Source organism: Mustela nigripes, chromosome 4 (assembly GCF_022355385.1).
Source record: "Mustela nigripes isolate SB6536 chromosome 4, MUSNIG.SB6536, whole genome shotgun sequence".
NCBI lineage: Eukaryota > Metazoa > Chordata > Mammalia > Carnivora > Mustelidae > Mustela > Mustela nigripes.
The window spans coordinates 191,308,812-191,330,910 of record NC_081560.1 but is presented as its reverse complement, the minus strand read 5'-3'; the positions used below and the strand labels follow the sequence as shown (position 1 = coordinate 191,330,910).

At 62.8% G+C, this 22,099-nt stretch overlaps 1 protein-coding gene across 4 annotated transcripts in view; it reads right to left on the bottom strand.

The window, feature by feature from the left end:
* Positions 1-22,099, bottom strand: part of INPP5A (inositol polyphosphate-5-phosphatase A) — a 157,698-nt gene that overhangs the window by 2,161 nt on the left and 133,438 nt on the right. For all 4 annotated transcript variants that reach the window (XM_059398882.1, XM_059398883.1, XM_059398881.1 and 1 more), the window contains exons 10-13: positions 16,636-16,731; positions 16,432-16,506; positions 9,295-9,368; positions 1,707-1,818 (exon numbers count right to left, since the gene is read on the bottom strand). In XM_059398882.1, coding sequence (XP_059254865.1) covers positions 1,707-1,818; positions 9,295-9,368; positions 16,432-16,506; positions 16,636-16,731 — 357 coding nt within the window. The remainder of the gene's footprint in view (positions 1-1,706; positions 1,819-9,294; positions 9,369-16,431; positions 16,507-16,635; positions 16,732-22,099) is intronic.

The window sequence follows — 22,099 nt, the reverse complement described above, 5'->3', positions numbered from 1 at the left end:
CAAGGCTGCCTCGCGGAAGTGGGGGACATTCATCAAACGCAGCACGGTAATTTACACAGGCAGCATAAAATTGTAGATTTCCAGCTGCATAATCTTGAGACACAAACAAACGACAGCCGCCCGCCACCGCCGGTGTTGTAGGGCCGGGGAAGCAGAACGGAACATGATGACGAGGTAGCGGACCGTGCCATGATGGATGAGGCCCGGCGGCTCGGGAGGCGTCGGCTCCGCCCGCTGCCCCCGGGGAGGGCCTGGGGGACATGGGCGGGGGGGGGGGGGCTCACCTCCAGCTCTGGCCCCACTGCGTCTGAAGCTCCAAGACTGAATGAGCATGAGAGGGTCCCCGGGAAACTCCCCACCCCTGGGCGGCCGTGCAAACACCGCACGAGTTCAGCTCGGCCCCTGCACTCAAGACCTTCCTGCAAAACGCCGTTTCCTTGGGTGCGGGTGCTTCCCCTGCACATGGTGCCGGTCTCTTCTCTGCCCCTGGGGGCCCCATTCTGGCTGTGGCTGTGCACCCAGCACAGCGCGTGTGCTCAGGTCAGCAGGCATGCGAGGCTGAGCCACCGTGGGACCCCACACGGCCGTCCCCAGAGCGCCAGCGAGCGGGCCTGGTGGAGAGGGCAGGGCTATGTCCAAGGCCGGGTGCCAGGCAGGCTCCCAGGGTCTGCGCTCATGGTCCTCGCCCAGTGTAGCGTCAGCCAGGGAGGCCCATGGGGAAGCGGCCCAGGGGGCTGTCCCAGCAGTGGGCCCTGGGTACGAGGGTGTCCCAGGCAGGGGCGGGCCCTACACATAGTGCAGGGGCAGGAGTGCTGACGAGTGAGCTTGTGCAGACCCAGCGAAGGCTCCATCCCCAGCCCAGGCCCCCCATGGGCCCCTCCCCACGTGCCCACAGTGCTCTGGGCTCAGGAAAGAACACGGATGGCTGGGCCCTCGCTGAAGAGGCCGGCCGGTGCCCACTGAGTACGGGCTGTGTGCACGGCAGGGCTAGGAGCTGGGGTGGCATGTGGGGGGGCTCTGCCCTGCTGGCTGTGACCCCTCCTGCCCACTGTGCTCCAAGTCCCTTGCTGAGGACTCGGGGTGTGGCCCAAGGCCAGCCAAGGGGTCCTGGTGGGGGGTGGGGGCTGGAACCTGAAACAGACAGAGCTCAGGTTAGGGTCCCCCGAATGCCCATGTCTTCTCCGAACACTGACCACCAGCCTGTGACCCTGGCCCCCGGATCGATCAACGTACTTGCACGTGGTTTCTCGTTGACCAAACCAATTCAGATACTGATTCTTCTGAACACATTCCCTTTTGTGTTAAAATGTGGGCACTGAAATTCTGGAAAATGAGCCACAGGAGACCCGAGTGCCCCAAGCCCCAGTGCAGCATGAACGTCCCCGTCCGTTTTCACCACGTTGAGCCCAGATGTGAATCAGGCTCTTGAGTCACAACTCGGGGAAGGACGGACCCGTGTGTTCACGCGCTTTACGTCAGCGCGTTCGTGTTCAAGAGCACATTGGATTCCCAAGGACACAGTTCTGGAAGCACTAGCTGGTGACTGCGAATGCATGCTGTGGGTTCAGAAAAGCAGCGGGTGTCCTGGGGGCCCTCAGACCCGGGCGCTGGGTCTCAAGTGGCCGAGGACCCATCGCAGGAGGACGTCTGGGCCCGTCCCGGGGCCCCTCGTGGGTGGCTGGTTCCGGGGCGACTGTAGCCCTTACCTTCAGAATCAGCTCCCTGGCAGACGGGGACATGAGAACGCGGTCGCACCACGCGGGGCATCGGGTGTTCATGTACCGCTGGCCCTGGCCGGACTCCTCGCTGTACGGGTAGCTGGGGGGATACAAGGGCGCCTGGTCAGTGGCCGGCAGCGGCCCCACCTCCCACTGTCCCCCGAGGCCCCGGGGAGGGCCGTGTGGCTCTTCCCACGCACGCAGAGTGGCCAGCGCCAGGTAGGCAAGAAAACCACGTAGATAAGTTTCCAGAACACAAAGTCAAACCCACGATCCAAGTTCTCACTTGAATTTTAGCTGCAGTGGATCTTGGGACAAACCAGTGGCATCACCTAGGACATTGTGGTTTTAGTTTTGGACGTGGCCAGCGGACAGACGGGCCTCCTTCCCAACCTGAGTCCTGGGATGGCCGAGCGCGTAGCCTGAGAATGCAGGGGCACCGCTGTGGGACTCTCACCAGATGTCCCCTCATGGCTCCAGGGAGCCTCTGGAAGCGGGGGTCTGACGCGGGTGCGCGCCCCCTCCCGCGCCCCCACCCAGCCTGCTCCACCCCAGCATCTGGTCTTGGCAAGTGCCTGGTGCCCGGGCCGGGGGTTCATCGCTGTGGCGTGGCCTGGGACGTCCCAGACTCGCTGCTCTGGCCACACAGGCGCCCCTTCCCACCCCCCAACACGGCTTAGCCCCCGGGAGAGGCCCTGACGGTCGCCTGGGGACAGAGTCACCACAGCTAACCCCCCAACAGGCAAGTGACACAAGCGTGTGAGAAGCATGTGGGGTGCCACCGGCGGACCCCCTCCAGGCGGCTTCCTCCTGTTTCCAGAACGCCCTGGGACCACCCTGTGGCCTCCTCGGTCCCCGAGAACCACTGGCCTCGCCCCAAGTGCACGCGTTGGCACTGACTGAAGTGGTGGCCGAAGACCTCAGAGCCAGCCGGAGGGGGAGGCGCGTGGCGGTAGCTGCTGCGTCCACACCAGCGCGACGCGTCTGCGTGTCAGGGCTGCGTTTCGCACGGCCATCCTTGGGTCTAAACTGCTCCTTGTAAAAGTTTGCTTCTAGGTCCATTCCGGATTATATACTAGAATTGTAATTATATTATTATAATCAGCTTGTTCTCCACTTCGCTCACTGCTGGGGAGAGAGGGGCCGCGGCGGCACCTGGTCTGCGGGGGACCCTGGCCTGTCCCGCTGCTCTGTGGCCTCAAGACCCCCATCCTGCTGCAGCTGTCAGGCTGCCCAGAGCGAATGGCTCCCGGCCTCACCCCATTCCCACCGGGGTCCCCCACGTTCACAAGAAACAGGGGCCGAGGACCCCCGCCTCTCAGGGAGTCACCGCTTCACTTGATTAAAAACTCAAAGCAGCAAATATGCTTAAAAACAAAACCGACCCAGCCCCCCGTCTAACGGCATCCTGCGTGGACAGAGGCGTCCTCTGCAGGGAAAGTGGGGCCGCCCGGCTCAGCTGTGACCGTGAGGGAGCAACACCGGCCCTCCGGGACTGCTGGCCTCGCACGCGCAACCTTGCCTGGGACACGAACCCAGGCCGGCGGCAGGCTGTCTCCAGAACGTGCTACCCGTGAGCCGGGAGTCCACACAGATCAACCCCAGTTTCCAGACAACGTGCTGAGCCATGGGATGAGAGCCCTGGCTGGGGGCAGAGGTCAGGGGTGAGGGCAGCCGCGGGCGGGCAGCTGCTGGGTGGGGGCCCTCTGCCAGGAGACAGCCAGTAGTCCAGGCTCGGGTGCAGCCCGGAAACAGGACGGATGCCACGTGCTCAGACGCCACCTGCAGCGCTCAGCTCTGCGCCCGATGCTGTAGAGACGACAGGAGATGCCTCGGCGGGCCCAGCCCATCGTGCTGGCAGGACCCACGGCCACAGTCCAGTATGAGCACCGCTGACTCAGAAGGAGAAAGCGGCTGGTCCTGGGATGTCCTGCTGGTGGGGGCACTGCCCTCCCCCCATAGCCCCAGGGCCGGAGGAGGGGGCCTTCCCCCCACAGCAGGCGCGTGGGCCCCATCGGCAAGCACAGGGCACCGGGCCCAACGCTGCGGGTCTACAGCCTGCACACCTCCAGGTCGGACAGTGACGGACGCCGGCCGTGCACACACGCTTACCTGAAAGCAAACCCCGGCGGCCTGGGGACACGGGACAAGCACCCAGGCCGTGCTCCCACGGTGGGGGAGAGCCGCCGTAGCCGCCGGTGATAGAGTAACGATCGCCCACCTATCCTCAAGCACACGGGCCTCGACGCCACAGCCTGGGAGGCACAAAGCCCGGCTGTGTGTGCTAGCCTGCGTCTACAGGGCCGGCCGCGGGTGGGGCCGCCGGGCGCAGGAGGAAGCGGAAGGTGAGCCGCCAGCCAGACCGGCACACTGTGCACCTGCTCTCCCCAGTGCGGGGGGCGTGGCAGGGGTGCTGCCCCAGGGTCGGAAGCCCCTCCTTGGAGCCCTGCCAGACGACAGCGCCTGCGTGAGTGGCCACAGACCCAGGGCGCCGCGGTGTAGACAGGGCCTGTCAGAGCAAGAGCAGCTCAGGACCCCGGGGTCCCCAGAGGCCGCCCGTTACTGACATTCCTGGAAAAGATGGGAGGAGCCTGAAGGACGGTTGGGCCAAATCAGCGGCGCCGCGGCAGCACTGAGCTGTCCGGGGAGTGGTCGGCGGCAAGGGCCGCCCCGGCCCCTGGGCACAGGCAACCCTCCTGCCGCTGCCTGGAAAGTCAAGGGTCGTGACCCCAGAGCCTCCACGAATGCGGAGGCGCGGGCGGCACGCACACGTGGCTCCCCTCGGGCACGGCGTGACTTCAGATCTGCTCGTAGGACGCAGTCTGTGGCGCCCGCAGTGTGTGTCGCGTGCCACTCTCCTGCGGCAGCGAGAGCCCATGCCGCCACTGTGCACCTTCTGGCTCGTCCAGGTTCTGGCTGGCCTTGGGGTGTGCCGCGCGGAGCCCCGGGGTCCCTGGCTCCCTTGGCAGGGCTGGAAGGTGCAGTCCCCTGACACACCGGGCGCCACCCTCCCGGCACTGCAGTTGCGCGGGCGGACGGAAGCAGCGCCCTGGGGCACGGGGGACCGTGGCGGGTTCACACTAAGAAACCCACGGCCACTGCACGGACTGTCCAGCCTGGGAGGCACGGCGTTCTGAGGCGCGGCGGGATGAGATGGACACGCACCGCGCTCTGCCGGCCGTTCCAGCTCATTTCCGTGGAGTATCTTTGTTTGGCCAGAAAAGCAGAGACCGTTGTCACTCAGACCTGAACATCAGAGGGGAGTTTTCTCAAGAAGGGATGAAATGAGTCATTTTCCCTCTCCAGGTGGATACCCAAGTGTATTTGTTGTCAATGACAAAATTCAAGCTTTCAAGGAAAACCCACAGCTTTGGAGGATGTGCCTGGGCCCTGGGTGCCTGTGTGCCACGGTCAACGGTGCTCTGCTCAGTGGCCCCGCGGGATGCGCCGTCCGGCACACCAGCGTCTGGGATGTGTACCATCTGGCGTTCTGAGGCCCGGCTGGGGACGTGGCCAGTTGTGCATGTGGGCAAACAACCCCTTCCGGCAGCGGGTCACAGACACGTAGCAGCTCGTGCTCACGGTCAGCCGCTGGGGGCCCAGGGACACACCATCTGGCATCACAGACCAGCATCTGGCGGGGGGGGGGATGCTGTCCCTGGCCTGCTAGTGGGGACAGTGCCCCCATGGAGCGCAGGGTTGGGCCCTCTGGTTGGGCCCATTCCAGCCGGGCCGCGGCACTCTGCTTCCTGACCGCCAGCCCTGGGCAGTCTCTCTCAGGAAGGTGCCATCACGCTGAACCCTTGGTGGAGAAGAACAGAGCTGACAGCTCCATAAACATCTGAAGTATTAGCATCTTTTCTAGCGAGTTATGGCATTAAGTTCTAGTCCGTTGGGAGTGAGGTTCTGTTAGCTGGCGGGGAATGGTGACCGATGTCTCTGTGAAGAGTCGCTCTCTCCCGACACGGCCCATCCACTGACGAAATGTCTGTGGGCTCACAGGTGCGCTGTACTGACACACTCCGAAACCCACTGCCTGGGCCCACTCTGGTCACGGCGTGCCACCCCAGGGGACTGTCTGGCTCTGCGCGGTGCTATGGAGGCCTTCAGGGAGGCCCACCCCGCACCATCTATGTGCGAGGCCCTCGCCACGTGGACAGGGGGCAGAAAGGCTCTGAAAACCAGGAGCGGCCACCCCAGGCCCGCGTTCCCACCGTGCCCCCTGGACCAGGCGGGTGCCCTTGGACAACGAGCCCCGTGGCTTCTGCGGCCTCACCGAGACCAGACGCAGGACAGCCTGAGGCAGCCATGGCCCCACGGGCTCAGCCCCCTTCCAGAAAGTCCTGGGAGCCTGGCAGCAAGACGGAGAAGTCTGTCCCGACACACACCCGAGTGCCGCGGGGCACGGAGAACACACAGGGGGCCTCGTCGGGCCTCATGGCCGACGCAGAGCAGCCCCCGCAGCGAAAAGTCGTTCTCTCAAAATGGAGGTGTGTGGGGTGGCATCTTCTGGGCCATGCACACACCCCGGCAACACACACACACACACACACACACACTGTGCACACACCACGGCAACGTGTCCAAGCACACGCCTGCACGACACACTCCCCACCCAGACGCACGCACGCCAGACGCAGACTCCGCAGGAACACACTCCCGTGCACACTTCTGCACATGCACCCATGGGCACGCACACGTGTGCCTCACCTACATCCCTGATGCACGCACACACCCTGTACCCAGATGTGCGCACACGCAAGTCCCACGTGCACCGTCTGTATGAGCACGTGACATTGCCCCATGTCCGTACACCCAAACCCAGGTGGACAGCCAGGCATGCGCAGACTCTGTACACGTGCAATCCACGCACACTCGCTCTGCACACACACGCACACACACCTGCACGTGAGCTCACACCTACATGCTCACCGGCACATGGGGCTATGCAGTGCACAGGGTGAATATACATCCGTGTACACATCCCCGTGTACATGCACACACGCCCACACACCTGTACGTGAGCTCACACACCACTATGCACACACGTGCACACCCACCTGTGCACACACAGCATGCCCGACCACTCGTCAATACCCGGCAGGTCCCGAGCCCCTGAGCACCCTCACCGCTTGTCCTTTTCCTGGACTCTGCTGCTGTGCCCGCTCCTCCCACAGTCCGGGCGGCTCTTCGAACCCCACATGACCACCCCCGGGGCTCTGGTCACAGGCATGGTTTCCAAAGACAAGAGAGTCAAAGGAGGGGCCTGGTGTGACCCAGGCAGTGGGGGAGGGGGTGACCCGGACAGCAGGGGAGGGGTGGGTGACTGGGATGGCGGGCTTGGAGGGGGAAGGTTGGTGGCCTGGGCGGCGGGGGAGGCGTGGGTGACCTGGCAGCTCACCAGGGTCTCTGGAAGCTGGGCTCTGGTGGTCGAGCGATGCTGGTTTGGTTAGAAAACTTCCACCTTTCCTCCGAGGAATTACTCTTACTTCCTCATTAAAGGGAAAGTATTTGATGACTTAACCAGCCAGTAGTGCTTGCGCCCGTGAAGTCAGGACTGGTGAGACCTCGGCGTCCCCTCCTGTCACCGCTCCTGTCCCCAGCCAGGGTGAGTGCTCTGCTCCTACGGGCTCCCAGGACTCCTGGGTCTCGCCGATGCGACCTGCATGGCCCAGGACAGCACTCTGCCGTGGGTCCCTGCGGCCACGGCACACAGGACGGGGCAGGCACAGGTCTGGGCCATTCTCCCACTGCCCGAGCCAAGCGATCCCCACGGAGATCTGCACGCAGCAGCTGTGTCCAGCACCTCACGGACCTCGAGGAGGGGAGGGTGACCCCCGTGCATACAGCCCACCTAGGGCATCCTGGGGAACACGGTCGGAGGTACCCTGATGCCCAGCACACACATGCAGCTTTCTCAAGCACCTCCCCCATGGCACCAGGTCACCACCTTCTCTTGTCCAGGGGCGCGAAGGACCCAACAAGTAGACAGGGTTTCATGGCCATGGCTAAGTCACCGCCACCACCCCAGGGAGGCCTGTGCTTTCTTCACCAGGTAACATCAGTCCAGGGACCCCCAAGCCAGGACCCCACTCCCCGACGTTGGTGAGGGCTGACTTGTCCTTCCAGACTCTTGAGGGGTTTGGGAACGGGTAGTCAGGTCTCCCTGCTGCCCGTGCTGGTGGCTGGCCTGCTGCTCACCCCCCTGGGGCACTGGCCACCAGGCCCCGTGGGCTCTGGCCTTGACCATGTCCTGCTGGCATCTTCTGTGGTCTGTGCCCAAGTGACATGCCAGGTGGCAAGGTTTAAGAGAAACTCCAGAAGCAGATGCCAGCGCAGGGTCCATGTGTCCATAGGGTCATAGCCTCTGCCTGAGGTGGGTCCCCAGGCCTCCGTCCTCTCCAGCTCAGCAAAGCCCAGAAAGGAGATCCTCGAGTTTTTCCAATAGGGGCTGCCATTCAGGACATCCGGCCTACCACACCCAGGGAGAGGCAGTTTCACAAACCCTCAGAACCTCTTTGGACCTCAGGCAGACCTGACGTGCGTCTGCCTGCAGGTGACGACCTGTGAAGCAGGGTTGGGGCTCCGAGGGGGACACCCTTGGTCAGTCTATGGATGGGAACCACTGGGGATGCACCTCTGGTCCTGCTGTGGTCCTGGCTGTCCCAGACTCACAGTCCCTACCAGTCCTCCCCCTCACAACTCACGCTGCAGCCCCCTCGGCCAGAGCCTGGACCCTGAGGTCAGAGGGGCACCAGCCCATGCCCACGAGCAGCTGGAAGTCCCATGTGCCCTGGACTGGGGGGGTCCTCTGCCAGCCTGCACACGTGTGGCTGCTGAATGCGACGCAGGGATGAGGCCCCTCGCGGAGCGTGCAGGAAAGACCGTCTGGCTTTTGAGCCTGTTCTAGGAGCAGAGCTATTCTGTCTGATGACGGGGTGCCACGTGTCCCCTGGACACTCCCACGCCTGTGTTACAGTTTCCCGGAACATGCCGGAGTGATGAGAATTTCCACCCATGATCTAAAAAAGGAGAGAGAAGTGGGGAGGAATCCCGTGATAGGGCCTCCATGTCCTTGAGGTGCCCTCCCCAGAATGCCTGGCACGGCCGCCCCAGTGACGGAAGCTGGGTGAGCCCCCGGTCCAGCCGCAGCTCCCGAGGCCCCCTCTGCCTGCTCCTCTCTGTCCCGAGCCCTCTAAGACCCTGGGGCCGCGTCTGCCAGGCTGCTCTGAGGGAACGGGCTGTCATGGCTGCACATCTCAAGATTCTGTGAACACCAGAGGAAAGCCCAGAAAAGCTTCCACACCTGAGAAAAGCCACCCAGAGCCCACCCCTGACACAGAGACTGCCCAAGATACTGACGTTCCCAGAGAGACCCAGGGCTCAGAGTTCTCAGGCCCCAGTGCTAAACTGAGAAGGCAGTACTTCGCATATTTAAAGAAAAAAAATTTGTTTAAGAGAATCACTTATTGCTCTTGGGTGGTGGGAAGGGCGGGGGGCGTGGTCTGCACAGGTGCGCACGGGTCCTCTGAAAGGAGAAAGTCACCTGCTCATCTAGCACGTGGGCGTTCCTTACCTGGGAGGGAACGAGATGTCCAGCTCATACAGCCTGTCCTTGAAAACAGACAGCTCCTTGTCAAACTCCAAGAGCTGAAGACAGAGGAGAAGGAAACAATGTCACTTCGGTCCACTCACTGGGGACACGGGAAGTCTCTGGTGCTCTACGTGCAGCAGCGACCCCCAGAACTTCCAGCAAACACGCCCGGCACACCGACGGGGCCATCTGTGGGCAGCCCTGCCAACACCTGCCCATTTGTGTCCCTGGGGAGATCCATGGGCACCCAGCACGCCCTTCTGCCTGGGAGACCACACGGGGACTCCGGCCCCACTGCCCATGGCTGACTGGCCACGCAGGGCCACGGTCCTCTGCCAAAACCACAAGGGGCAGCAGACCCAGCAACACCCTCCCACCAAGGCACTGACCTCCAGAATGGACGTGGCTCTCACTTCTGCCCACGCTAAGAAAGTGAGCCAGGTCAACCTCGCAGGGCAACATGACTAAAAACGGCCTCCAGGACTCTAGCAGTAAGCCCGGTGTGAAGCCTCAGCAGCTCAGTGCACATGGGAGTGACCTGTGTGCCCGGCTGCCATGCAAACCACCCTCACACAGCACACCCCACCCCGGAACCCCAGTGCTGCCCTGGCGTGGCTCAGAGGGAAAACAGCTCGAGTGTGCAACAGGACGGTCTGTGGGTTAGGAGGGTAAATGAATTCTCTTGCATACACACCAGATGGGACCCCACACATGTCCTGCACAATCCTGGACACTCACAGACACGAATTTCAAAGAGCCTTAGACCTGCCTGGTGGAGCTCAGATGCCAGGGGTTGGGGGCCTGGATCCCACTGCAGCACTCGTGAGCTCACATCCACTGGTGTGCAGCTGCTCAGCGCTGTCCTGATGATGGGCACGGGACTGCGGGACCCCGGGGGATGCTGGGCAGGTAGGGGACACATGGGGCGGAGGGCCTGCAGGGGGAGGGGGGGCACAGGGGGGCGCACAGGGGCTTGGCTTTCATGGCACCAAATGGTCTTCTTGCGCCCAGGGGAGCCTCAAGCTCCTCCAGAGTCCAGGGAGGGCTCCAGGCCAAACTGCTTCTGGCAAGTTCCTGAGTCAGGTCTTCAGTTGGGGCTGGGGATGGAGAGGAAATCTCTAGGAGGAGAGATGCACCCGAGTGTGTGTGGGGACTTGAGCAGGTCCTGCAGCTACCTGTACATTTACATGTATGTGTGTACTTGCACTGACGCGCACACACATGCCGGTAACGTGTTTCTTATCTAGATCACCTGGGGCTCGAATTCTCAGCCTTCCCAGATGGGAGACAGGCTCCGAACGGGCATTGTGGACTTGGGGGGGCTGCTGCACTACGTGGCTGTGCCCAACAAGGGCTGAGAAGAGGAACCCGCCTACCCGAGGTCAGGGGCCAGGGCTTCCGGGAAGGAGCCCTGCGAGCATCGGGAGGCAAAGTGTGGCCATGGTGACCAGCGGCTTAGCGGAAACGGCGAGGGCGGCTTCCTCCGGCAGGATCACAAAACTGGGCTTCACTCGAGGCAGGGAGCGCACCTCCCGTCTCTCTGCAATCCAGCTTGGACGCTCAAACAAACGCACACTGCAGAGACCAAGATGCCGCAGGGCCCTCGCTGTCCCATGGCGGCCACACCGTGGACTGGTGGCTCCGGGGGCCTGCACGTGCGTGCGTCTGCCCCTTCCACACACCACTGTGGCCACCCACCCGAGAGGTCCGTGCACTGCTCTGGGAGGGGGGCTGGCGCAGCACAGCTGGCCACACCTCCTCATGGCTTTTCCCTAGGGTCACTGTGTTGCCGCCTGGTGCCAGCATCGCACTGGCATGGTGACTTGTCACGGGCCTCCGCTGCTCTAGGTCATGTCCTCTCTTTCCATCTGGTGTCCTGCTGTCCCACGTGGACACATCCTGGTCCTGAGGACTTGTCTCCCCTGGGTCCAACATCAGCTTGCCAAATGTGGCCTCTCCCAGCAAGGCACTACGCGCCACCCCACCCCTGCCTCCTGCTCTGGGTGCCGCCCCCAGCACACTGGGCGCCCACGGTGGGCCCGCCACTAATTCACCCACCAGGACTTCACCTGCGCGGCAACATTTCTGGAGGTTCCGTGTGCTTCCGATCTGCTTGTTTCTTTCCGGGCATGTTGCTTGCTTCTGATTCTTCCATGTTTTTAATCCTTGGAAACATACTTGGTTTACGTGTCCTACCAATCATCCCAGCGCCGGCTCAGCGTTCTCAAGGGCGTACCCTCTCTGTTGGCTCTGCCTCCCGGGTCCTCCACTTGGGGGACACGGAACGTGCCGCGCGCCCTCCATCTGGCTGCCTCTGGGTACGAGAAGTGCAAGCAAGGGGCCAGGCGCTCAAGTACAAATCCTCAGAACGTCACCCCACGCACTCTGAGGTGCTAGGACTTCACTCTCTTCCTTACACCGGGAAGGAAGCTGGGGATAACCTGGGGTGTCTCCCAGGCCCCAAGTCCACGGCGGCCGCAGCCTGCCTCCCGGAGCCTGGGCTGGAGGGGATGGGTCCCTGCACCTCGGGCGCCCCTTCCATGGGGCTCGGCCTCTGGACTCACTTGCATTGGACCCTCTCCTGTGACCAACAGCCTGGGAGCCCCATTGGGCATCTGTGTCCATCTGGCACCCAGAAGGGGGCTCCAAGCAGCACCCAGTTAGTAGCCCAGAACTCCGACAGAAATCCAAACGTGGTTCGTAAAATCCCCTCGGGAAACGAGACACCGCCTGTGCCCGGATCCCCCCTCGGAAAGGGGTTCTTCCGTCCTCACCTGCCGCCACACACCACCACTGTCCCTAAAGGACACACCACTGTCTCCGAGCCGCGGGCCAAGCGCTCTGCTGCTCTGCATGAGGACAGGGGCCCGTCCTTAGAGCCACGGGGGTCATTCACCCACGCGCACACGTGTGTTCTCTTGTGTGGAGACATTTCTGACCACGAGGATGCTGTCTGCCCTCACTCCACTATGTATCTGACCCAAGGGGCAACCATGGGGGGTTCCTGGGTCCCCACAATCAGCCCTGGGGACACTGAGAGGAGCTGGAGGGGGATGTGACCGCACACGGACGTTGGCTCTGTGTGCGCGTTCCTGGGTGCTTGGGAGCACACCGTGTGAGTGCGAGGCTTTCACCGCCCACCGACTGACCACTCCTGGGTCCTGTGCAGCCTCAGATAGGGGCCCTGTTAGCCTCCCTGGGCCCCGTGCTACCTCACGGCCAGATCCTGCCACAGGGCGTCCACATGGGCGGCATCCACGTGATGTAGTTTTGGAATACGGGTGAGGCTTGGCGTGGTCGGAGCTGCCTATCACAGAGTCGCTGGCGGGGGTCGTGAGGAACCGGCACTACCGTGCCCGCACGGGCTCCAGTGAGCGCGGCCTCGCAGCCACCAGAGAAGCTGGAGACTCTGGCGGGAGCCATCGGTGCGGCTGAGAGTGGGAGGGACTGCTCTGCCAGTGAGACACGGACAGCCTGTCTGACAAGCCAGCCTGGCCCGAGCAGCAGCAGCACCCGGGGAGGGGCCATCTGCACCCCACCATGACCCCACCATGCTTCTACTTGCAAAGGGTGTAAAGGGAAATTAAAGCCAGTAAGTATCTGGTTTGGAATGGGTGCGAATGTTCCAGCTGCGAAAACAGTAACAGAGCCACTTTGGTGAGGACCCAGGCGTCCAGGGTAGGTCTCTGTCAGTAAGGGCCCTCCTCCTGGGCTTGTCCGGCTGCACACCCACACCCCAGCCTGCATTCCCACGGCCCCAAGCCCCTGCCCAGAAACAGAGAGACACTCCTCAGGTGACACGGCCTGGAAACACGTGTGCACATCCCGCCCCCCTGAGCTGGCCCCTCGGGTCCCAGGCCTGGTGGCCAGTGTGCGAGGGGACAACACCCTGAGTTCCGTGAGAACTGTGGGGGTTGGGGGGTGCGGCCTGAGGCCAACGCCAGCTGTGAAAGAGGTTCCTGATTAGAAATTATGTTGCATTTCTCTTGAAACGATAATTTGTTTCTCTTTGAGATTTTTCAGAAACATGATAACCAATTTCCCATGTATCTTAAACATTCTTCTTGATTACAAAGTGAAAAACAGCGCAGGGCGTGTGTAGACAATGATAAAGCGGCAGGCTGATCATACGTATCTGTCAGGAGCTGTCCCAGCTGCACAGATTCCACTGTTACCGCAGAGACACCACGCTGATAAAGAAAAAGCAGCCCAGAAAATCAATGTGCCTTGAGCTAGAGCAGTTGCTAAACACACAGAAAACATCTCTATCCAACAGGCCAAGCGCTGTGAAGATCCCCGAGCCCTGCCCTGGGACAGCCAAGGAAAATTTAATCTCTCCAAATCCTCACCAGGGCACTCCATCCTGCCGCCCTGACAGCCACACTTATAATTAATTATACAATTTCGATGGGAATATCGACTAAACAAAGCTATAAATCATAGAAAAAGTCAATAGGCATGGACACATTCAATCATGTCCCGGCCAATGATTACTACTCTTAAAATACAATAATTATTTCCAGAAGCCAGCTCGAATTAAATTTCTGTCAGACGGGTACAAGACCGAGGCTTGATGAAGGGCGCGATGGATTTTGGGGCTGCGTCTGGCGCGGACACATCCATCCTGCGGAGGGGCACTTTGTTCCGGTGGCCATGGGGCTGCGTGTCTCACCACCGAGGTGACATGGCTCGTCATACCATTTATCTTGTCCCCGTGGCCGCCGCGGACGACCCCGCTTCCTGTGTGTGACGGACGTGGAGGCAGCTTCTCAACGCGTGAGGTCGTGGCCAGGGGCACGGAGCACGCGCCAGCCTAACCATGCGAGGCGTCCTGGAAGGCACTGAGCGCCCGGGACCCACAGTGCCCGCAGCAGCGGCAGCAGCAGGAGCTGAGAAGCCGTCACAGACCCCTGGGAAGGCGCCAGGCCGGGCACAACTCTGCCACGTGAGGTTCTGAACACACAGCACAGGGGCACGTGGGTCTTTCTAAAACAGCCATGTGGAAATCTCCTCTGTAACTCTGTGCCGCGTTTCTCCGTCTCTGAACGAATCTCCAGCTGTCTCCCGAGCATTCAGACTAATTTTCTTCCATCTTAAACAACTTCATATGCCAGATAAACACAGAAGTAAGAACCACCATGTCCAGCGGCGACAGCTTTGTTATTTCTGATGGTGGTAGCACACGCTTCGTCCAGACGCTGAGAGACGGACTGTGACTGTGGGTCCGTGTGCCCTGGCTCCCCGTTTCCAGAACGCACAACTTCTCCCTGGTGGCCCTGTACCTCCCTGGCTCAGACCCCACAGCATGCCCAGCTCTCCCATGTTCTGCTCCTTCTGGAACATTCCAGGCCCTGGCTGCCCAGTGTCACTGCCGTGTGCATGGCTCTCCCCCTCTGTTATAATCCTGGTGGTCTCACTGTCTCTGTCAGGGAGCTGCCTCTGTACCGGGGGCCCAGAGCGCTCACTTGACCTCCCAGTTCAGAAAGTCACACAGCTTCCCAGAGACATAGTCTCCTGGGCACTTTGCCTGCAGCCAGTGCCCCCGAACAGTCCTGTCCCCAAACCTGCCCCTCGGGCTCGCCTGGACCCCGAGTGCTCAGGCCCTGAAATCACCAGGCCTCTGCGCTCCTTGGCGTGGACAGCAGGTAGGACAAGTCCTTGTGTCAGTGCCTCCCACGAGGGAAGTGGGCAGGGCTACAGGCACCCATGTGCTGAGCCGGCGCTGCCAGGCGCTGCTGGGGACACAGGCCGAGAGTCAGCCTTGCCAGGGTCTGAGGCCCTGAAGACGTGAGATGTGAACTGGCCAGGGCCAAAGGGCAGTGCCCACCGGGACAGGTCGGGATGGGCAGGTAAGGCAGGTCAGAGCATGTGCCGGGGCAGGGTTAGCCCAGTGCCCTGACCAGGGGTGAGGGGTGGGCAGGGAGAGCTGAGCAGTGAGCGAGGCCTAGGAGCCCAGACCCTCTGTGCACACGACAAGCCCAGACTGGGCCCCAGGCTTGGGGTACCCCACGGGGCATGTGCGGCGAGGGAGATGCAGTGGCCCCGGGCTAGCAGACACCGACTCGGTGAGGACACAGGGCTGTGGAGGAAGGAGTGGACACAGGCATGGAGGCGTGTGTTCCTGGCCATCGGTTTGGAGGAGGGACATAGGACTGACAGAGTCCGCTGCCCGTGGGACACCTGCCAGCACCCCCTGCCCTGGGACCGGAAACTGAGGCACAGGCACAGAGCACTCAGCACGGCCGAGGCCGCAGGGCAGGGGCGGCGGCACCAAGCTGGGGCTCCCAGAGGCACAGAGGTGAGGACAAGGATGGCGGGACGGGGCCCGAAGTCCATGCTGTGCGACGAAGTGTCCTCGAGGCGGGTGACGGGAGTGTCAGGGACACGGAGACCAGCTGTCGGGCGTGGGGTGACTAGGAGATGGGAAGGGGCAAGGCTGTGCACAGAGCCTCCCCGGAGCGGGGCTGGGCGGCGGGCACGCTCAGGTGTCCCCAGCTGCCGGGGCGCCCGCCCTCAGGGCAGCCTCCGGTTTTCGGCAGGTGCCACCGAGGACCTGCCTCTGTACCCTGCGGTCCGGGGTCCTGGGGTCAAGAGCTGTCCTCTCATAGCCTGGAACTGGCCACAGCAGGGACATCACACATGAACTGTTCGTCCACCACTACGCTACTACCGCATGACTAGACACCCCAGAAACACACTCAAACAGGCCCAAATCCACGGCGAACGTGGCAGCCCCACGCTGCGTCTCCAGATTCTTGAGGGCTGGCCCGGCAGTGGGTCCAGAGAAGTGGCTCCCACAGGACCAGGACACAACCAGCACACAGTTCCCTTGGCTCACATGCACACTCACACGTGCACACACACGCACACAGTAACACACACACACGTGTGCACAAGCACACACACGTGCACACATGTCAGACATGCACATGGAGCCCAGGCCTGTGTCGGCCGCCCTGAGTACCTGGGGCCTGAGGGTCCCACCTCCCACATGGAGGGTCCCCCATGCTGCCCACCAACCAGACACAGGGCTTGGGAAGGGGGGCAGTCCCAGCTGCAGGTGTGCGGCTCGGGGTGGGGGGGCCCAGGCGCCTGCGGGCATCTGGTGGCAGAGCTCACCGCGGTGCCGTTGTTGTCGTGGAAAACCTCCTGGTTGAAGTAGTCAAAGAGTTTCTTTTCCAGCTGAAGCATCACCTGCAACGTAGCATAGCCGTGAGCGTGGGCAGAACGGGCCACTCCTCAAGCAGCGCCCCTCCCCTCCCCGACGCCGGATGGCCACCGGGGCCTGCTGCGCTCACAGCCCAGAGCTCGGGGGTCGCTTACCTTCCGGTCATTGTCCGACTCACGGAATACCAGCTTCACGACCTCGTTGGTGTCGGCGGCCCGCACCGTCTGCACCGTGGCCTTTGTGCAGAGAGTCTGCGGACGACAGAGACGAGCCTCAGTCCCGGGAGAGGCGCCCACAGCCCGGGCCTCCTGAACGCGACCCGCACGCTGCCCGGTCTCCCTCCCTGACGCCTCCCCATAAAGGGACTGCGGGCCCGCCCACACGGCAGCAGGAGTGTGACGGGCACACCGGCCAGGGCAGGAAGGGCTGCCCAACCGAGTGGGCCCTGGCCTCCGTGCCCGCCTCTCTTCCTGAGCAGCCCCGCCGCTGGCTCAGCTCCCACCCAGGACGGTCTGCTGGGGCGGCCCTGACGACAGCCCCATGCAGGGGAGTGGGGGGAGTCAGAGCCGCCTCAGGCTGTCCCTGGGGCAGGCTGGGGACCCACCGCCAGGAGACCTGCCCCAGGTGGGTAGTGGCACAGGACCCGGAAGGCCAAACCAGGGAGAACGGAGGTCCCACTGGGTTCCAGGGGTAGAGACCCTAACCAGCCGAGGGAGGGAACAGCTGGACAGGCTGGGGGAGGGACGAGGGAGCAGGGACAGCCGGGCAGTCCCGGAGCCACACCGCGGGATGGTCCGCACGGCCCAGTCCACGGCGAGCAGGACTACGAACGAAATTCAGTCCAGGTTTGCAGAGAAAACTCTTCTAGTCAGAACTGGGTGTGAGGCGGGAAAGGCTGGGGCAGGAGCCGACAGGCGGGGTGACCCGGAGCCCCCGGGCAGCAAGCCGGCTCCCGGCCCCGGGAAGGAAGCACAAAGGGGCCCCCCGGACGACAGCAGCGCCGGGAGAAGGCAGATCGGCGGCCAGACCGGCGAGGACGGACGCGGGATAAGGGCCCCCACCGTTGCTGACAAAACCCTTTCCTTAAGGAAAGGCCACACGGGACCAGGGTCGATGCACAGGACACGTCGAGAAAGTGCAGGCAGAGGCTGGCGGGGACTGAGGCTGGCGTGAGTTCAGAAAACCAATTCTGACTTTTCAAAGACCTCCTCTCAGGTCCCTGTGAAGCTGTGAGCAGCCCCTGACCCCGGGGAGGGCGGGCGGGCAGGGCCGGATGCGGCGGAGACCCCCCCTGCGCAGGGACCCGCTGGGCCACAGGCCGGGTTCGCGGGGGTCGGCCCCGCCCGGCGTGGGACAGGGGAGGCAGCGGCCGCCGTCCCCGTCCCCGACGCGTCCTCCACGACAGGCCATTGACATTCAGAGCACAGAGGAGCTAAGCGGGTCAAGCCCCGACGTGGCTTTTGGACTCATGTGTCACAAATCAGTCTGGCCGCCTTCAAACCCGAGGATTAGAACAAGCACAGGGACAATCCGGGGCAGAGGCGCCTGCCCTGCCCACCCCTGCGCCCGCGGAGGGCCTGCACCATCCAGATGCTAATGTGCTAAGTGGCTTAAGCGCTTCCATGAATGGGGGAGGCTCGGCGGCAGAAGGCCATTGTGGCCGCTCTGGGACGAAACTCTTGCTGCTTCTCAAAGGCATCTGCTAGAAACTTTTAAAAAAATTGCTTTATTTCGCCATTTCAGGCTCCCAAAGGATAAACATGCGATCATCCCGGGGGCTGGGAGAGGGGCCCGCCCTGCGGCTGGGTCTCTCTGCACCCCCACAGAGCCACCCCGGCCCCGGCGGAAAAGAAGAGATCAGGCCCCAGCGCCCGGCCTCCGCGGCCTCCGCTTTCAACCCAGTCATGCCCAGTCATGCAGAAACTGGCAGGCCGGGCCTTTCCGCTCGCCTACTTACGGAAGGGATTTTTCTTTTGAAAGGAGAAAAAAAAATACCCAAAATGCTATTTTTAAAGAGCCATCTAAGATGTATTTCATTACCAGCACCCCACGGAGGGGCAGCGGATAGGATGGCCCCCACCTCATCTTCTTGGCACTCGGAGCGCCAGGTTTTTGTCCTGGAATTTCATAGGATCCTGTCCCCAAGGCTGTCCACCTGTCGTGTGGACAATGAAATTCCTGGGTTTCTTCTCAGTCCGCGTAGGTTCTGAGGCAGGCTGCTGGACGGGGTACCCCAGGACCAGGGCCCCAGGGTCGACCCAGAGGGCTACTTCCGGGGTTTTCTGCGGACCCTGAGGTTGACAGCCACAGCGAGATGGACACAAAGCCACCGCGGGCCCTGCCCATGCAGCAGCAAAGTCTGTGCCAATGCTCCCACTGAACGGCCACCACTGCCCCCCCACGGTGCAGATCGTGACCGAAGGCATGAGCACCTCCAGACTCTAGCGGCCTGCTCTTTAAGGTGCGGTCTCACAGACCCCAGTGTGTACCCTCCGCGGCCGAGAGAAGGGACCGTGGTCTCCAGCAGCGTGGACGGCGAGCTGGCAGGGCTCCGTCCCCACTGCAGAGCACACGCGGGCTTGACCGACACCTACCACGTGGGTGACAGAGCTGCAGGGGTCGAGGGGCGCCTGGCCTCCCTGGGAGCTGGTGCTAGGTCAGACAGGTCTGGAGAGTCCTGGGTTCGAGCTTCCTTCTAGCCTGATTTGGGGGCAGCTAGGGAAGCTGTGTCCGTCAGGAAGCACATCCCCGAGTCCCCACGATGCACTCTAGTCCGTGTGGGGACAGACACACAGAGCAAACACATGTGAACGTCCATGTGAAAGACCCCACCAGGGACAGGTCCAGGCAAGGCAGCTTTAACCAGAGTTTGAAAGCCCAGGAATGGGGAGTCCCGCCCCCGTCCACGAGGCCCGTGTGGGCTGGGAACCCGCGTTTGGCTGTGCTCTCCTGCCAGACTCAGGAGAAGTCCCAGCGGGAGCAGGGAGGGGTCGGGTCTCCCTCAGGCTTGGAAGAAGCCCCCCCCCAGGCTCACCCCCCAGGCCCACACAGGCTCTGCAAGTTCGGATGCACTCGGGGTCACGGCATGGGGAAGGACTGTTCCGGATGCAGTAGGGCTGAGTCGGGGCAAACCTGGGGTCAGCAGGCTCTTTGCCGGGGCCCGTGACACCCCCTCCCCGGAGCCCGGGCCAGAGCTGTGGCGGCCACCATGGCCGCAGAAGCAGAGCTAAGCTCCTGGGAATGTGGGTCCCGGGAATGTGGCCCTTCTGCTCCTGGGACACCCTCTCACTGCCCACGTCCCGGGTCCTGGCAGTCCGCACATCCTGTCTCTGTTTTGATGCAAAGTCACCTGTTTGTGGAGCGTGAACCCCCTTCCTGCCTCTGAGCCCATCTGTCAGTGATGGCCAGGTCTCCACTAAGGGCCACAGGCGCCCAGAAGGTTCTCAGCGGACGGTCTGCGTGACTTCACCTTCCAGAAGCATTCTGAGGAGGTCCTGCTCCTCTGGGAACAGGATCAGAAGGTTCTGGAAGACGACGCCCTCCTGTCCAGAGCACAGGGAGCAGCTGGGGATGCACGAATTCATCCCTGTGGCCTCTGGGCCTGGCCGCCCGCTCCAGCAAAGCCGCCCAAATCCGCACCTGGGGAAGGGGCTCCTGACACACGGCCAGCACCTTGAGGATACCAGACGCTCCCTGTCTGGCTCGGAGCAGAGCTTTCGGGAGGGGTGAGCAGGGCCATTGTCCCGGGTCGCTGTCCCTCCCCCAGGGCCCACAAAGAGGCGGGACAAGGTGGAATCCCGACTTCAGTGAGCAATGAAAACCGGTCGGCCAGATGTGCGCAGCTGTTCAACGTGCAGGGAGCGGACGAGGGAGCCTGGGCCCGGTCGTCTTCAGGACGGCCTCGGCTTTCCTTCCCTCACGCAGGGCCGCATTCCACAGATCGGACGCGAGCCCCCAAGCCAGCCTGGGCCTCACGTCCAGAGACAGCCGAGGCAGCTTCGAGTCAAACACCGGAGCGAATTCGTAAGGAATTAGGGCTACAGCCACAGGAAGGAGACTTTCCTGTTTTCGAACCAGGACCCCTGGAGGAGGCACTGGGGCCCGCGAGAGCCTCTCAGCCCCCATGGTGTGGACACGTGGACATGGGACACCCTCATCTGACCTCTCCTGCCAGGCCACCTGTGGGCACACTCCGGATGTCTGAGCTAACCCCGGGCTTTAGCTGTTCACGTGCCTCCCGCTCCCAGAGAGGAAGAACCCCGTCAGGGGAAGGTGTCTGATCGCTGAGTGTGTCTTCACGCCCCAGACATCAACCCAGGGAGGGAAGAGGAAGCTTCTCTTCACTCGTCCGCCTGAAACACTCCCTGGGCTACAAGCGCTTCAGGGGACAAGTGAGGGCGGCCCAGGGAGGACACAGGAGAAGCAGGAGGCAGGGAGAAGCCCCGGGCCCCGCCCCTCGCCGCATGGCCAGGGACTCCCGGGGACGGGCCCCTACTGACCTGTGGTCTGGCCTCCGCGGACTGGTGGGTGGGCTCGAGGACACATTTCCCCATCGCTCACGCCCTTCCCGGGAAGCAGGACCCTGCTGGGGGCCTTCACCCCCGACAGCTCCGCAGAACGGCACGCAGGCCCGCCGAGAGCGTGAGGCTGCAAACAAAGGCTCTGGCCTAATTTCAGCCACAGATGCTTGCGGGGCCGACTCCGGAAAGGCCAGCGGGAAAAGCTTGCAGAAAAAATGGCCCTTAAAACAACATCTCCAGGCTTCAACAGAGGGGCCAAGGAAGCGGTGAGCCCAGCAGAGGGCCCGAGGGAATGGGGGGCTGAGGGACGTGCCTCCTTGATCCCAGACTTGGGAGGAGGACCAGAGCCATCCGACCACAAGGACCTTGCCCCGGTGCTGCCCAGGACCCGCCGTGGGACCCTGTGCCTCCCTCCTGGGACGTTCCTGATGAACCACTACAACAAAGTGAGAGCAATGCCATGCTTTTGCGGGGGGCTCCGGAATAAAGGGACGCAGCCAGCCCAAGACCGGCTGTCCAGGGAAGGGCTGCAGACACCGTTGAAAGCAGCGAGGTCGGCACCCTGGCCATAGCAGAGCACAGAGTGGGGACCTGGGGCCACAGGGTTAAGCCGGCCTCTGCCGTCCAAGGTGGGGCAGAGCCATGAGCCAGGAGACAGGCAGGTGCCCTGTGCAGCCTTCTCCAGTGGCCCGAACTCTGTGTGCTCATGTGGGCTTCCCGCCCAGGAAACAGCACAGCTGTCTCTGTCCCTTCCGGGAGCAGGTCCCATGCGTGAACCCAGGCGCCACGCATCTGCTAGGAGCGGCCGCTTCTTGACGGACAAGACACCCTGACCCCGAGCGGCCTGCGCAGCTCCACCTGCCGGCTTCACCCAGGCCCGGCAGGGATTCCCAGCCTCTCCACGGGACTGAGCACACGCAGGACGGAGAAGCTGTGATGCGGGAACCAATCAGCTATGGGTTCGAGCCCCCTTCGGACCAGCCTCTCCTTCCCGTCTGGGTGAGACATGCGTGCAGCTCCTAAGGAGAGCCGGTTCCGTGCCGCGTGTCCAGCAGGAGAGCCGGTTCCGTGCCGCGCGTCCAGCAGGAAGCCAGTTCCG